The 17393-nt window shown below is 43.5% G+C and overlaps 1 protein-coding gene across 1 annotated transcript in view; it reads left to right on the top strand.

Moving 5' to 3' along the window:
- Nucleotides 1–480: 480 nt before the first annotated feature.
- CDYL2 (chromodomain Y like 2) overlaps nt 481–17393 on the top strand; it is a 151934-nt gene continuing 135021 nt past the window's right edge. The window contains exon 1 of the mRNA XM_012746574.3: nt 481–675. Within this exon, the coding sequence (XP_012602028.1) occupies nt 652–675 (24 nt within the window). The 5' untranslated portion in view covers nt 481–651. The remainder of the gene's footprint in view (nt 676–17393) is intronic.

Raw genomic sequence — 17393 nt, 5'->3', positions numbered from 1 at the left:
GACCCGCCACCGCAGCCCTCTACCTGCCTCCCGGCCGCCCCTTCGCGGCGGCGCCGGGCCGGGCACGCCCGGCGGGCACCTGGCCCGCCAGCCCCGGGGGCCCCGCCGGCCGCCCGCGGAGCCGCGCCGGGCGCTGCCGGGCTCGGCGACCGGTCCCCGGGGCGCGGCCGGGCCGCCGCCCCCGCCCCCGCGCCCGAGGGCCGGGCCGGGCTCCCGGGGGGCGGGGACTCGCCCAGTGGCAGCGGCAGCGTCCGGGCGGGCGGCGGGCGCGGGGCGGCTTCCTGCAGGCGGCGCCGGGGCGAGCCGTTGCCGGCTGCAGCCACCGCCGCCGGGCGCCGGGTCGCGGGTCGCGGGGGCCGGGCGCTCGGGCCGCGTCCGTGCCTCCCGGGCGCGCCGCGGCCGTCGCTGCTGCCCGCGCTCGTGCCGCCGCCGCCGCCGCCGCCGCCGCCGGTTACGCCAGCCCCGCCGCCGCCCGCTCCGATTCTGCGCATAGGCAGCCCCCAAGCCTGTCATTCTGCAAAAACACAGTTTACTCAACACACCACACACACTCGCACACGCGCGCACACACGCGCAGCCCGCCCGCGCGCACACGCACGGGGCGCGAGCGAGCAGACGCGCACACCGGCGAGCCAAGTTCCGCAGCCTGGCATGGCTTCTGGGGACCTTTACGAGGTACGGGGACGCGGGGCGCGGGCCGGCCCCAGCCCGCGGGCGGCGGCGGCGGCGGGCGGCGGGCGGCGGGCGGCGGGCGGCGGGGGCCGGCCGGGCCGGGCCGGGCGCGAGCCGGAGTTGCCGAGCCCGCGGCGGCGGCGGCGGCGGCCGGAGGGTGGCGGGGGCCGGGCGCGCCTCCCGCCCGCCGCCCGCCGCCTCCCGCGGCGCCCGCGCCCGCTCCCCTTTCTCTTTCTCTCGCTCGCACTCCCTCCCACCCCGTCTACTTTGCGGCCTTGGAGGGGAAGGAGGAAGCCGGGCGGAGCCGGGCGGGGGAGGTAGCGGTCCCGGGGAGGCGCTTCTCGCCCGACGAGCCGCCCGAGTGCAGAAAGTACAGGTAAAGTGGGCGCCGGCCGCGCGGGGATGCGGGGGGCCGCGGCGCGGCCGGCGGGGCGCGGCGGGGTGCGCGGCCCGGGCTGGGCCGGGGGCGCGGGAGGGGAGGGGCGCGGGCGAGCCGAGCGGAGCCCGGCGGGGGCGAGGCGGGGTCCCGGGGGTCTGCGGAGGGGGCGTCCGGGTGGGGGCTTGGGGGACGCCGGCCGAACCGCTCCCCGGGGCCACCGGGCCCCCTCCCCTCCCCCCACCTGCTGCCCCGGCCACCGGCTCGGAAGCCCTCCGGGCTGGGGCGTGGGGGCGGTCCTTGCGGGCGGCAGGCTCGCTGGGGGCGAAAGGGGGCGCTGCAGAGGGTCTCTGGTGGAAGGGACTAGAACATGGAAGTCGGAGGTGGGTGGTAACACGTTCTTGGAGGACATCGCCTGTGAGACCTGCTCCCAACACTCCGGGCCACCCTCAGCGGATACCTGTCTCTGGGTGCACACAGGTAGTGGCCAGCATTGGCTACTTTGCTACTGTCCCAAAAGTGGTGAAGGAAGGAGGCATGAGTCTGGCATCTTCCAGACATTGAAGAAGCACATTGAAGAAGTCTGGGGAGCTGGGGCTTAGCCAGCCCAGGGACACAACTGTTCCTGGTTGGATTCCTGAACTGTGAAGAAACAACCACCACTCCCTGGGGAGAATGCCCCCCAAGAGGTGTAGGGCCCCAAGACGAGATTCAGGATAAAGAAGCTAAGAGACCAGCCCCGCCTTCAGCCAGGCCTGTTGATCCTGCGAGAAACCAGCCTCGGGCCAGCCTGGAACTGGACTCCCTTGAACATAAAATTGGTTAACACTACCTCTGGTTCTCAAGGCTTTGGGCTAAATTGAGACGAGCACCCAGAAGGGGTGGAATCAGCTATTTGGGTCAGCGACTGCAGACTGATCTACCCACAAGAGACCGCAGAGGCGGTTCCCCCACAAGGAGCTTTTTCCTGTAGGCCCTAGTGAGCAGCTGAACCTTCTTCAGATGGTGGATTTGCTGGGAGTGAGGAAGAAGACTGGAGAACAGGCAAGTTAGCATCTTGGCCTTCTGCGTGGCCATCTTGCAGATGATTCCAGACTTGGTGAGACCCAGTCATGGACCACTAGCCAACAGGCTCAGGTGGGGTGGTTGGGCAATTTTTAGTGTTCCTTGAAAGAATGGTGCAAACATCCCTCTTCTCTACCGTACCTCATTCCTCATCTCTGTGTTAACAGAGAAGATGAAGTTGGATAGAGTCCTGGTGAAGAACTTTGGCAGATAGTGGCCAATGGATATCACCCAAGCACCTTGGTCTGTTTCAAGATGGCGGAGCAACTCCTGAAACGAAAAGTTGAAACACAGTAAAATGGAACCAGGGATTGAGCTTCCTGAAGTATAACCAGCACTATCCGGACATTGGCCAAAAGTCGATATTGTTCAGGGGCAAAACTGATCTCATAGGGATCATGGATTGATTCTACCCATTGACATGGAGTCATCTTAGAGCTCATGACCTTGTCTGAGTGAAAAGTTGCATCTTGAAGATGTTAAGAGAACATATTAGGAGCTGTCAGTATTTCCCCATTTAAAGTTTGGAACTTATGAATCTTCTGGGGATAATTTCTTGTTTAATGTTCATCTGCAGCTGCCCTCCTTAACGTTGATAATTACGGTTACCAGAGGAGTCTGTTAAGAGGAGAGTTTTCACAACGGCTTTGGAACTATCTTAGCCCCTCAAGAGTTTTTATTGAAGTTCAAGAAGCAGGACAATAATAATAATTACTTCTGTGATAGTAGGTAATTGTGCTAGATGTAAAATGGTTTTCCTGTAGCTGATTATTTGCATAGTCATTACTAAAAGGGCTAAATTGCATTACTAGAATATAACCAGTGTCAACATTTTTATAGCCTATGTCTATATTTCATAACACACACACTGAGGAATTTCATTTATTGTTCAAATTTAGCTTTAAAACCAATTAAGAAGTGCTAAGTGTACATTAGCTTATATGTTTCTGACTGTAAAAATCATGGCGTGGGTAAAAAAATAGAATGTTGTTGTCTGAAAAAATTTTGGAATATCCAGTACGTTGACTGACCTTGAAAGCAAAAACTACCAGATATCATTCTTAAATTATGATTTTACCTTAATTAAATATTATACAAAAGTATACATAAAATGGCTTCTCATCACCTTTAACCAAGGAACCACATTTTGAGTGGGCTAAGAATTCTTACATTTGTAATCGATGTATTTCACCTGTGTGTCTGATGACATTATCTTTGATCCCTTACGGTAAAGATGTGAGTTGGATTGTAGAGATTCTTCATCTTCTCTTTGAGAATGAACCTTCCCCCAGTAGCATCTTTTAGGAAGAGGTGCTGATTTTTAAAGACACCAGAAAACAAAAACTTCGTTTATGTGGTGGCACTCTTCCATCATAATGAAGAAATACGGGATCAGGCTTAGGTTCCAAAATGTTGGGTCTTGGTAGATTGTTCTGCTTTGTTTCTCCTATAGCAGCGTTGTCCTCATCTTCTGGTGCATTATGGCCATCACCTGTAGGTGATTTGCAATATTGGTTGATGTCTTAGAGTCAGGATACAGAATGAAATTGCTTATCCAGAGTCTCTGGTCTACATCCTGCTAAACAGAGGGGTCATGAGTGGAAGCCCATGAGCCAGGTCTAGGCTGTGTGTGAATTTTGCCTCGCTTCAGTGGTAGATAAGAACAATGGATTTGGATGACAGCCATGCTCACCACTGTACCACCAACACCAAGGACAGTGGATTTGAATACTTTTAGATGGAGCCTAGGATGCCTAGTTTATCACTGTCCCCAATGTTCCCTATTACCAGGCACCCATTGGCCTTCATTCTTAACATTATTCTTCCGGCTCCAGGAGGTGTTAGAGTTTGCAAACCCACGATTCTAGTCAATCCTTTGCAAAGATGTTTGGATATCAGGAAGAAATAATCAGTAGCATAGGAACCCAGTTTTCTTATCTTGTTTGTCTCTGTGTCCCTATCTTTTTGCACATTCAATTACTTAGTGACTGAGTCAGTGAACAGAACATACAAGGTACCTTGGGTGGCCTTTGTTATCCTTATGTCGAGTGTTGCTCTCTATTCTCTTTCCTTTCCCAAGCTCATGGTCTCTTGGTGATGGTAAAACCATGCGTAGGGGTGGCTCGGTTCTCCCTCTGGAAGAAGGTGTGGCTGAATCCCTTACCAGAGAACCAGACTGTTCTTCGTTAGAGGGACTGAATGCATTTAAGCTTCAGTTGTGTGGCTTTCTTACTATTGAGTGGCTTGACACCCATCCCCTGTGATTAGTTGACGTTGTGGAGGAGGGCTCTACTTACTTGGCAGATACGTGCAAAGAGAATGCTGTATGTCTACACAGAAAGTCGGGAGTGGCCAAGTTGAAACTTACTGAGATGGACTTGACAGTTCCTTCTGTGTCAACATTCAGTTTATTTGTGCTTCCCAAAGGACGACATACTTTTGCATTCATCCCTTCATACATACGTATCTGTATATACATACATGTGATTATGTGTATGTCTGCATAACATGCATAAGAAAATACTGCTTTCATTTCATTTCAAATGAAATCAAATAAATAATAATAGAATAGTTTTAGTTTTGTTTGAAGACATTTACTTAAAAATGGACTCTTCTGCAGTGATGAATACAGGCATCTCCACTACTGCACTCTACAGTTGTCCCTGCCCAAGTCTTCCTACACACATCCTCTTGTGTACTTTAAATCTTCTCTAGACTATTTATAATGCCTACTACGATGTAAATAGTTGTTATACTGTATTGTTTAGGGAATGACAAAAAGAGTCCGTACATGTTCAATATGGATGAAACTATCCATTTTTTCCCTGAATATTTTTGATCCATGGTTGGTTGAATGCACAGATGCAGAACCCACAGGTACGGAAGGCAGACTCTATATGCACCTTGCATTCTGCAAAATCATGCACTAAAAATAACAGAGTTATGGGAAGGACAAGATTGAGAAAGACCGCTGAAAAGCTATGGAACTTTGTAACTAGAACATAACAAAACCAAAGGCAAATCTGAAAATACAGCTCGGTTGAGTCTCCACTGGCTGGCATCTGCCCTTAGCACGTCTTCCTTTGCAGTCTTCAAATCGAGCATGTGCTTCCTTCTCTCTGTAGATCACACTGGGCATTCACTTCTGATAGAGACTGTTTTCATCCAAATGCAATCTGGTGCAGGGTGTAGCTCCTTCATTCATCCGTGTAGGGAGAAATGTTTTCACAGGGTCTTCACTTGTTCTTGTGGTTTCTTCATGCAGGTTAACATAGTGGAGAACATAGTGATTCTTGAAGCCACTGATTCAGCCACTACTCACGTTAAAGGAGGGCAGTGGAGCACATTTCTAGCTTTGTTCTAAGGTCTTCATACGTTGTTGAGTCTTTCTCTTTCCTCGTGAGAGTGCTTACCTTTGACTGCTGCAAAATATTAACAAGCTGGGAAGGATCACATATGAACCAACACGACTTGTTATACTGACATCATCCCCTGTTTCCCAATCACATCTGAGGTAATTCCTGTTAATAAACACGTGTGCTCGCAGAACAGATGGTCTGTGATGCAACGACTTGAATCTCTGTGTACCAGCATTTGAAGAGGCAGATCTTCAGAGACAATGCATCAGTTGAGTTGGATTGATTCTTTGGTATTATAGCAGGCACCCAGTGACTATGGAACGAATGCATGATTCTCCCACCTTTTGAATATTTGACATTATTCCTTGTGGGTAGGGATCAGCTTATTTTCAAGTCGACTTTTATGCCTGGTCACTCCTTATTGCATAAGAACATATCTTCAGGGGCTTGATTATCCTTGAAAGGAGTTGATAGGGCTCCTTGCAACCTGGCCAGTTGCTAAGAACTGGATCAGGCCTGGTGATTGTTGGGAATCTTAAGTATTGGGGACCCACATTTAGATTCTAAAGATATGGGTCCTTGTTCATCTCTTGGTGAAGAGAGGTTTTAGGTGTGGCTGAATTCATAACACCAATATCCACTTGTTCAGTTCATATTTATAGACCATCAGGTTTATACCAGGAACTAGGGAAACAATGAAGATCACACCTTCCATGAGCTCAAAATCTAGTGGGAGATACAGCTAAGAAAACAGGCAGTTTGCAGTGCAGTGGGGAAAGTGTTAATAGAGGAGAAGATGGGGTTCTCCAGGAGCATGTTGCTGGCAGGGCTATGGGATCCAGCCTTGGGGAACTGAGGGAAGGCTTCCTGGAACAAGTGATGGCTGTGGAGGATTTAAACTAGGAGTTGACAGTGATCAGAGTTGCAGGATTTATTGAGAATGTTTATTATCTTCTTTTGGTTTTTGAAAGCAATTTATGTAATAAACATCTTTAAAAAATAAGCAAAAAATAAAAAAATTGTAGTTACCTAAGATAACTATTATGTATTTAGCATATAATTGATGTTCCATAAATACCAGTGTGAAACCTAAATTAATTAAAATGTTAGCTTTTTCGTGTAGATACAAAAGTAAGATGGGACTTGTTTTCTATACATATTTATGTAATTAAGAAGACCAAATTGGGATATAGGGTACATACTCTTTAAACCTATTTTGTTTTCACTTAACTATATCTATGTAAAATCATTTTCTTAAACCTACAATATTATCCTGTGTCGTAATTGTTAACGACAGGTTAATTTTCCCATGAGTGCACCATTTTGTTTGTAACTAATCCCCTGCTATTGGACATCTAGATTGTTTTTCATTTGTAAACCAGTATGAATACTGCTGTCATGAACATCCATAAACGTAATTATATATTTGTATGCATATTTTTGTTATTTTATTCAGGATAAGTTCTGAGAATTGAAATTGCTATGTACAGTTGACCTTTGAACAAATCACCAGGGTTAGGGGCACTGATTCCCTGTGTCATGGAAAATTCGTGTATGACTTCTGACTCCACAGAAACTTAGCTACTAATAGCCTACTGTTGACCGGAAGCCTTGCTGATAACATAAACGGTTGAATAACATATATTTTATATGTTATATGTATTATATGCTCTATAATTCAAGTAAGCTAGAGAAAATAAAATTCTATTAAAATCACAAAGAAGAGAAAATAAATGTATTTAGTATTCATTAAGTGCAAATAGATCTTCATACAGGTGTCTGTACTTGTCTTCATGTTGAGTAGGCTGAGGAGGAGGAGGAAGAGGAGGGGTTGGCCTTGGTGACTCACAGGTGGCAGAAGTAGAAGAAAGCCCACGTACAAGTCACGCGTGCGGTTCAAACCCACGTTGTTCAAGGCTCATTTGTAGTTTGAAGGATGTGACGCTTTTTAACGCTTTTGATCCATAATCCCAGATTGCCCTTCAGAAATGAGCAGTAGATTGGATTGAAGGAAGGCTAAAAGCAGGTAACCAGTTTCAGTAACTGAAATGAGATAATGGTGGCTTGAACTAAGGGAGTGGTAGTGGGGATGGAGAGAAATGGATGGAATTGAAAGATTTAAGAAGAATCAGGAGTTTGACATATCAGTCAGGATTATATATGATGGCATATCATAGAAAATAGACAATAAGAGTGGCTTAAACAAGATTTATTCCTTTGCATGAAATAAAGCGTGGAGTTGGGCAGTCTCTGGGACTTTCTCAGGGTACCAGGATCTTTTTATCTCTACTCTGTCATCTTCGTCAGTGGCTTCTGCCCTGAAGATCACTTCATGGTCCAAGGTGGCCATGAAGCTCTAGCCATCTTTTTCAGAAGAGGATGGAACGAAGGGTGAAGGTTGAGTCATCTCTCTGAAAATAGCTGTCTCTTTGAAAACATTCCTGCTTTCTTCGCGTTGGCCTGAAGATCATTATACGACCACACCTAGCTGCAAAGGAGTCTGGAGGGACGATGTAATTTTCAGTTGTACTTCCCCCTTGCTGCCTCATATAAAACTTGATTGACAGTATGTAGGGATTGAGGGAAAGGCGGGACTTAAGGTGAAATTTCTAGGTTTCTGTGTTAGGCTGATGATAGGCCTGGGAAAGGGCATTAGTTGAAGGGAGTGAGGGCTGTGGAAGGGACAGTGAGTCTGGATGTCTGTGGACAGCTATAGATGTCCCCACCAGTAGGTCATGTGAGCCTGAAGCTCAGGAGTGTATCTGGCAGGGAGATAGAGATTAGGAATCATTAGTATATAGATTATAATTAAAGCCTAAGAACAGTGTCTGGACATAAGGAAGGGTCTAATAATGGAGAAAATGGACATTTTAGAGATAGAAGAATCAGTTAAAATGAAGAGTATCTTGACATTACAAGATCAAACCCGACCAAACCAAACCTGATACCATTTATAACCTTTTTCATAGCAAATCAAACATCTTTTTTTTTTTTTTCATTTCCAAACAAACCAAATGCAGAAAGAAATTGACTGCTAAGGCTGTTATAGGAAGGCAGTGAACATCCTTGGGACTCAACCCCAAATTTTTGCTATCAGTCAAAACAGGCTTTATTGCTCTCCTAAGTTAAAACAGTGATAAGAATGCGTCGTAAGTTAAACTTAAGATATCCATACCAAGAAATTGTCCTATGTATCCATTTTTATGTGTTGGGGTTCCTGGAGCATTTTAATTGGGAAAATGGTTCCAATGCTGAGCTCCACCATTTTCTGCTAGACTCTAAGCTCTGTGAGGGCAAGGACCACGTCTGTGTTACTCAAGACTGTATTCCCAGCTTGTGGCACTTTGCTGGGCTGGCCTTTTAATAAATATTCATTGAATGCATGATGGAAAGCCTTTGCTTCCATCTTGACCTCTTCTTCAGTGAACTTCACTTATTGCTTCCTGTAGGTCATTCGTCTCTCCCTTTCCTAAGAACATTCTTGCAGATTGTCCTTGAAATTCAAGTTTGCATTTTGCCTCCCATCAGAACTGGTGTAGATTTATTAGGTAACAAAAGTCCCTTAAGCAAATTGAGACATTTAAGCCATCGTCCCTCATGACGGTTGATGGCTGGATTGAGCGTGGTCATTCTCTGCTAAGTCGTGCATGTGACAGACAGAGCTCCTTTGACAAGGAGCACATGCACAGACTGCCCCATGGTTTGCATCTGCCTCTGCCATGCGTAGTTCTGCCTCTCCGCTCCAGCCGCAGTGGCTTGGCCCGGTTGGGTACATGCCATTCCTTTCCGATTGGGTTGCCTGGAGACGGACTCTGGAACGGAGAATTGTGTCCAGAGGGTTTATTGAAGAGTGCTCTTGGGAGACACACCTGTAAGGTGCCGAGGAAGGTAGGCTTGGGCAGATGGCAGAGCTGACCTGCAGTGAGGTTACAGCTGAGGTCACAGCTGATCCTATGGGCATCTCTGGGGCTGTGTTGGCCCTTTAGAAATGTCCCAGATTGAGGCAAGGGAACTGGGCCCTCATATCCCTGCGTCCACCAGTCATTGCTGGGAGGCTGCTCCACAGGATGGCGTGTGCCCTTGGGCAGGGCAGGTCCTTGTGGCAGAGGGCATTTCCTTTTGAGGGACACATCTGTGAGCCTTTAGCAGTGGAGATATTCCTAGTGGCCGCGGGGATGGGCACATCGACCCTGAAAAGGGGACCTGGGTGGAGTACCACAGCAGCCACTATGCCATGCCCTTCAGTGATTGGCGGTCTGTCTGCTCTGGGTCCCCCAGAACACACGTCTGTCTCCTTGGGCACATTTTAGGTTGTTGGTGCCTCCCATGAAGACCTCATTTGTCATTTGCCAGCTCCTTGGCGTAGCCTGAGTGCCCACAGACTGGCCGTGTGTTGGGATCATGCTTATGATTCCTTTGACCCCTTGTGCAACACAATGCATGGATCACATACAGGTGGATATGTCAGAGCTGTCATTTCTGCTGGGTCTCTACCCCTTGTCCTTGAAACATTGTCCTCGGATGGTTTTCCACTCCTCGGTGGCCTTTGTGTCCTCATCTTCTGTTGCCTATTCTTTAAACTTAGCAGTTTCTCTTGGTTTTGTCCCAGGGCTCTTCTGTTTCCTCATTGTGCCGTAGTGACTGTGTGGGTGATTGCCGAGTCTCTGACACTTACTTGGAGTTTTCTCCTGAGCTCCAGAACTGTCCATCTAACTCCACTGGGGCTCTTGAACCTCACAGTATCCAGAGTTGAGCTTACGCCTTCCTCCCGGGTTCCTAGCTTCAGTAACACCTCTGTCCACCTGCTCCCAAGCTGGAAATGCAGCCTCCCTGGTTTTGCCCAGACACCAAGTATGTTCTGTTGGATCAGCATCCTGCATATTCCTTGAATCCATCCTTTTCATACTCATTGTCACAACTTTAATCCAGGAGATCACTCCCATTCCCTGTGTCGCTCCAATACCTCTCGGCTGGTATCGCTGCATCTGGTCTTGTTCACTCCCATTTTTCTCCTTACTGTACTCAGAAGGATCTTTCTAAAGTCCTCATTTTATCGTGTCTCTCTCCTGCTGACATACCTTTAAGTGATACAAAAGCTTTTTGTGACTTGACTTTTTTTCACCTCCTACCGTTTCTGTGCAAGCAGCATATATTCTTATCCTGAGAGCCCTGTTTCCAGTTCCTTGGACATGCCATGCTCTCCTTTAACGATACCCTTCCAGGTAGCTGGGACACTCTGTGTTAGCAATCATGGCCACACTTTTGCTTGACTAATTCCTACTCACACTGCAGATCTCAGCTTTGGTGTTGTTCTTGGCAAAGTTCCTCAACCCATCAAGGGTGCTTTGCCCCTTCTTTGGGTTCCTGTAGAATCCCATTCTTCTGATTATAGCACTCACTTCAATATGTTGTAATTTATTTTCTTGTTTTCTAAATCTCCCACTAGATTGTAAGCTTTTTGAGGGCACTGATTCTGTCCGTCATGTTCCATTTTTAGCATGTAGCACAGTACAAGAGTCAAGAAGACGATCTGTTTAATGAGAGAATTAATGTATTCAGGTTTTTCATTTACGTGAAAGTTGAAATTGTCTTTGTTACCTCTGCAGTCTGTTTGGTGTGATGCTTGAAGGCATTTTCAATGTTTTAGTTTTCCTTAACTCTGGAGCATGTTTTCTGTGTCTTTATTGATCCAGTTATCAGGGGACATTGTTTTCCTATAAGCCAGACTCATTGAAAGCATCCAGCTTTGTATTATTAATAAAGATAGCACAGTCCTGTGTTCAGAGGATTACTGAGTCCCCAAGTTAGGAGTTTGAAGTCATCTGTTTAGTCTTTCATTAAATCTACGATCTCCAATAAATGGGTGATCAAAAGTGAGGGTTGCTTTTACTCTGTGGAAGGAGACAAATGCATGAGATGCTAAAACTGGCTCTTTACTTTGACTAAAATCTGAGCATGTTATAAAGAGATGGAGCCCATGTCTTCCTGGACTGTTCTAGAGAGTCACTTTGAAAATCTTGATGTCATGATTGGTTTCTTACACAAAATTTAGCAAAGGAGCCCAGGGAGGCTCAGCACGGCCTTGAGTCTTGGTTAATTCTCTTGGCGATGAAGAATGGGCCAAGACCTGCCCGGTTGACTGACATCACCAGCCTCAACGTTATGGGGTGCACCTGACATAGAAACTTTTCCTAGCCGGGTGCGGTGGCTCACGCCTGTAATCCTAGCACTCTGGGAGGCCAAAGCCGATTGCTTGAGGTCAGGAGTTGGAAACCAGCCTGAGCAAGAGCGAGACCCTGTCTCTACCATAAATAGAAAGAAATTGGCCAACTAATATATATAGAAAAAAAAATTAGCTGGGCATGGTGGCGCATGCCTGTAGTCCCAGCTACTTGGGAGACTGAGGCAGCAGGATTGCTTGAGCCCCAGGAGTTTGAGGTTGCTGTGAGCTAGGCTGATACCACGGCACTCACTCTAGCCTGGACAACAAAGCGAGACTCTGTCTCAAAAAAAAAAAAAAAAAAAGAAACTTTTCCTAAATCTTTACTGAAATTAAGATGATATGTTCAAATATGTAGAACCATTTATACCAATAATTAAAGAAATGCAAAAGACTATAAAGAGATGTGTAGTGTGATTTTTTTTTTAACCACCCAAGTGACAAGCTGAATAGCACTGACAGTAATTTATCAGTGTACTTTTTCTGTAAGAAACTCAACTAGAATAGAGAGAAAAACTGACATATGAGATTATATATATATATATTTATGCACACACAATTTATTTCTTTCCTAGGTGTCTTACATTGAGTTTTCCAGATGGCCTGATCCTTCTGTTGATTTTGGTGAAGAGTCTTAGAGGTCAGACCATCTTTGATGCCATCTAGTCTAAATCCTGACCCAGCATATACATCCTTCACATTCGATCCCCTAGTACCTCCTAGGAAACTTTCCAGGGAAAGGGGGCACTCCAGTTTGAAGGGCAGCCTCTTCCATTTTGGCACGGAAGTGCTACCTGTTGGAAAATACTTTGGCGTACTGAGTCAAATTCAGCCTTCCTGTGCAGTTTTCCCCTGTGGAGCAATGAATTCACTTACCAAGACCCATCAGTTCCCTTTCTTAGCTAGCTCCGTTCTCCCTGATGCTATCCTAGCCCAAGGCTCTCCTTTCTCTCTTCTAGAAGAAGCTGTCATCTCTTAACTGGACTCCTGGCATTTCCTTGTAGCCACCTTCTGTTCCTATAGTGGATCCAAAATGATGGTTTGAAAAGGTAATTCTGAACGTGTCACTTTCTTCCCAAAGTTGTCAGTGGCTGCCCATCACTTTTGGGCAGGAGTACCCAATACAGGTGCTCTAACCCTTGCCTGCCTTTCCAGGCATGGCTGACACCACGCCCCTCTTTCTTCTCTGTGCCCCACACTCACTGCCTCCTTCCAGTTCATCCACATGTCCTTCACTTCACCACCTTTGCTCAGGCTGTTCCCTCTGGCCCTGCCTGATTTCCTCTTACCTCACTCTGAGCTCTAAAGGTGATTGACAAGAGCGCCTTCCCTGACCCCAGAGCAGGACAGACCTCCTTGTTACATATCTCAGAGCATTCTGTGCTTCCTCACCACATTGATCATTGAAGTCGGTCAGTTGTTTCTTTTGTTATTTAAGGACTATCTTCTTGAAGGCAGCATCATGTCTGTCTTCGTCATGACTTCTGTGTCCCCGGCACCTAGAGCATAAGAGGTCCTTGTGGAAGTCTTTCAAGTATTCCAGAAAGCTCTGGGCTAATAGAAATTCCCCCTGATGAAGCCTCACTATGTTTTTTTCTGCTCTTATTCAGATATGTTTCTTAATCCTTCACCCTCCTGGTTGTTCTCTTATGGGTATTCTTTAGTCTTTTTAACACTGCGCTTTAAATGTGTTACCTAGAATAATTCTCTGTGCATCAGCAAAGGTCAATTCTCATAATTTGGACACTGGTCTTTTAATTGATTTAGTCTCAGGAAAAACTAGAATCTGAATTGCAGAATAAAAATTTAAAAAGTAACATGAATGAAAATAGTCGTAGAACTTCTGGGCAGCGGGTAAAGTGGTACTCAGAGGGAAATTCATAACCTGAAACGTATATATTAAAAACAAAAAAGAATAAATTGAGCATTCATCTTAAAAAGTTAGAGAAAAACAAAATGAAAGGAAATGATAAAGAAGGAATAAATGTAAATAGAAGCAAAAGCATTAATAAAGTGGAAAAGAGAAAAATAGTAGAATAAGTGCATTAATGGTGGTACTAGCACTTTTTGATGTAAAAATTTTACTTATAGATACTAATTTTCTGTTGTAGTAAAATATAGTATAACAGTATATTTAGTATACAGTATAATATAGTATACAGTATATTTTATACTGTATATAAAATATACAGTATAACATAACATTTTCCATTTTCCATTTTTAAGTGTACAGTTCAGTGGCATTTAGTATTTTCACAGTGTTTGTAACTATCACCAATATCTAGTTCCAGAACATTTTTTTTAATCCTCCCAAGCCCAAGTGGAAACTACATATTCATTAAGTAGTCACTTGCCGTTTCCCCAGCCCCTGTCAATCACTCATTTGCTTTCTGTTTCTATGGATTTATCTATTTTGGATATTTCAATATAAAGGAATCATACAATATATATCCTTTTTTATTTGGATTTTTGTTTTATTCAGCATAATGTTTTCAAGGTTCATCCATGTTGTAGCACAATCAGAACTTCATTCCTTTCTATGGCTGGATAATATTCCATTGTATTGCGTATTATACCACATTTTGTTTATCCAGTCATCTGCTGATGGACCTTTGGATTATTTCTACCTTTTGATTATTGTGGATGGTGCTGCCATGCACATTGACTTGCAGGGTTTGAGTCTCTGTTTTCACTTCTTTTGGGTGTATACCTAGGAATGGAATTGTTGGGTTATATTGTAATTCTGTGTTTAACTTTTTGAGAAGCTGCCAGACTGTTTTCCATAGCATCTGCAACATTTTACATTCTCACCAGCAAAATACAAGGATTCTGGTTTATCTACATCCTTGCCAATGGTTGTTATTTTCCATTTTTTTTGAGTAGAGCCATCTTAGTAGTTGTGAAATGGTATCTCACTGTGGGTTTGATTGCATTTACCTAAATGACTAATGATGTTGAACATCTTTTCATGTGCTTGTTAGTCATTTGTATATCTTCTTTGGAGAAAAATGCCTATTCATGTCCTTTGCCCATTTTTGAATTGGGTTGTTTGTCTTTTTGTTGTTGAGTTGGAGTTCTTAAAAAAATACATATTATGGATATTATACCTTTATCAGATACACGATTTGAAAGTATTTTCTTCTATCCTATGGGTTGTCTTTTCACTCTTTTGGCAGTGTCCTTTGATGCACAAGAATTATAATTTTAATGAAATCTGGTTTATGTATTTTTTCTTTTGTTGCCTTTGTTTTTGATGTCACATTTAAGGCTAGAACTTTCAAGAACTTTCAAGTATGTTAAGTAGAAGTGAAGAAAGTGAACATTATTGTCTTATTCCTGATCTTAGGAGAAAAGCTAACGGTCTTCCACCATTGAATATGATGTTAGCTGTGAGTTTTTCATAAATGCCTTTTATCATGTTGAGAGAGTTTCACTTTATTCCTAGTTTTCTGAGTTATTATTTTTTTCCATCATGGAAGGGTGTTGGATTTTGTCAAATGCCTTTTCTGTGTCCATTGAGATGATCATATGTTTTTCCCTCATTCTATTAATGTGATGTATTATATTTATTGTTTTTCATGTGTTGAACCACTTTGCATTCTTGGGATAAGTACCACTTAGCCGTAGTGTGTATTTTTTACTATGCTGCTGGATTCAGTTTGCTAATATTTTATTAATAATTTTTACATCTACATTCTCAGAGATATTAGCCTGTAGTTTCCTTTCCTTGTGGTGTCTTTATCTGGCTTTGGTATCAGGTTAGTGCTGGTTTCATAAAATGAGTTTGAAAATGTACTTTCCTCTTCAATTTTTTGGAAGAGTTTGAGAAGAATGGGCTTTAATTATTCTTTAAATGTTTGGTAGAATTCGTCAGTGAAACCATCTGGTCCTGGCCTTTTATTTGTTGGGAGGTTTTTGATTACTGGTTCAATCTCTTTATATGTTATAGGTCTGTTCAGATTTTCTATTCATTCTTGAGTCAGTTTTGCTAGTTTGTGTGTTTCTGGGAATTTTTCCATTTCATGCAGATTACCCAATTTGTTGTTCATAGCATTTTCTTATAATTCTTTTTATTTTTGTAAAGCCCGTAGTAATTTCCTTTTTAAATTTCTGATTGAATCTTCTCTTTTTCCTTAATCAGTCTAGCTAAAATAAAGATCTGTCAATTATGTTGATCTTTTCAAAGAACCAGCTTTTGTTTCTTTGATTTTATTTACTATTTCTCTGTTCTCTACTTTAACCTTTATTATTTCCATCCTTCTGCTAGCTTTGGGTATAGTTTGTTCTTTTTCTAGTTATTTAAGGTGTATGTAGTTAGATTATTGATTTCTTCTTCTTAATATAGGTGTTTATATCTATAAATTTTCTCCTGAGCCCTGCTTTCACTGTGTCCCATAAGTATGGCAGTATTGGTATGTTCTGTTTCTGTTTTTGTTTGTCTTAAGATATTTTCTAATTTCCCCTGTTATTTCTTCTTTGACACATTGGTTATATAAGAGAGTGCTGTTTAATTTCCACATATTTGGGAATTTTACAGTTTTTCTCCTGTTACTAATTTCTAGCTTTGTTCCCTTGCTGTCAGAAAAGATATTTTGTATTATTGTAGTTTTTTTTTTCTTCAAATTTTAAAAAAATTATTAATGCTTGTTTTGTGGCTTAACATGTGGTCTGTCCTGAAGAAATACCATGTGCACTGAAGGAGAATGTATATGCTGCTGTCGTTTGGTGGGATGTTCTGTATATCTCTGTTAGGTCTAACTGGTTTATTATGTTCTTTAAATGATTTATTTCCTTACTGTCCTATCTGGTTTTATTCATTGTTGAATGTGGGATATGAAAGTCTCCAACTATTGTAGAACTGTCTGTTTCTCCCTTTGATTCTGCCAGTTTTTGCTTCATGTATTTTGGGGGCTCTGTTGTTAGGTGCACATATGTTTATGAGTGCTATATCTTCTTCTATCGATTGAACAGTGTTAACATTTAAAAAAGCATTTTGTTATTTGGTTGGGTTATATGAATCTTGAAATCAGTTAAAACTTTCCAGATTTTTTTTTTTTCACACATGGAATTCCTAGTAGTGGATCTAGAGCCTGTTATATCTTTTCTTTTTGGTTTTCAAACCTAAATGTGTATTTTGTAATGATATCTGTTCAATTTCACTCTGCCACGTTTTTAGCCTACTTAAATATTTTGAAAAAATCTGATTGGATGGTCTTTCCAATTTATGTGGGCTTTTTATTTCTGAGCTTTAACATAGGTAAGATAGAAAAGTGTATTGGTGAAGAGAGTACCAAGCATGAAATATGATTAAGTTAAATGCCACGAACCTCACCATTCTTACTGAGATTCAGTCATTTTTGTTAAATAAATACTTACAGGTTGCTGCAAGCCTTTGGCTAACTTCTAGGGTTGATTCTAACACCTTTGCAAGTTTTCTCATTGCTTTTATGGAGGAGAGAATTTTTGGAGGCCCTTAGTTTGCTATTCTTACTGATATTACCTTTCTGTTATCGGTATTTTACAGTCTTATTTTAAATGATATGGAAGATTTTTGTCAAATCCTTTGCTGCTTTCAAGATATTGTGTATCTGTATCATTTTCCTTATGTACCACCCTGAAAATCCTTTTATGGGAGGAAATGAAATTGGTTTCAAGGAGTTGTTTATAATAGTTCCATGTTGTTATTGATAAATCACTCTAC

The sequence above is a fragment of the Microcebus murinus genome, chromosome 20 (assembly GCF_040939455.1).
Source record: "Microcebus murinus isolate Inina chromosome 20, M.murinus_Inina_mat1.0, whole genome shotgun sequence".
NCBI classification, from domain to species: domain Eukaryota; kingdom Metazoa; phylum Chordata; class Mammalia; order Primates; family Cheirogaleidae; genus Microcebus; species Microcebus murinus.
This window is presented reverse-complemented; position numbering and strand designations above follow the sequence as displayed.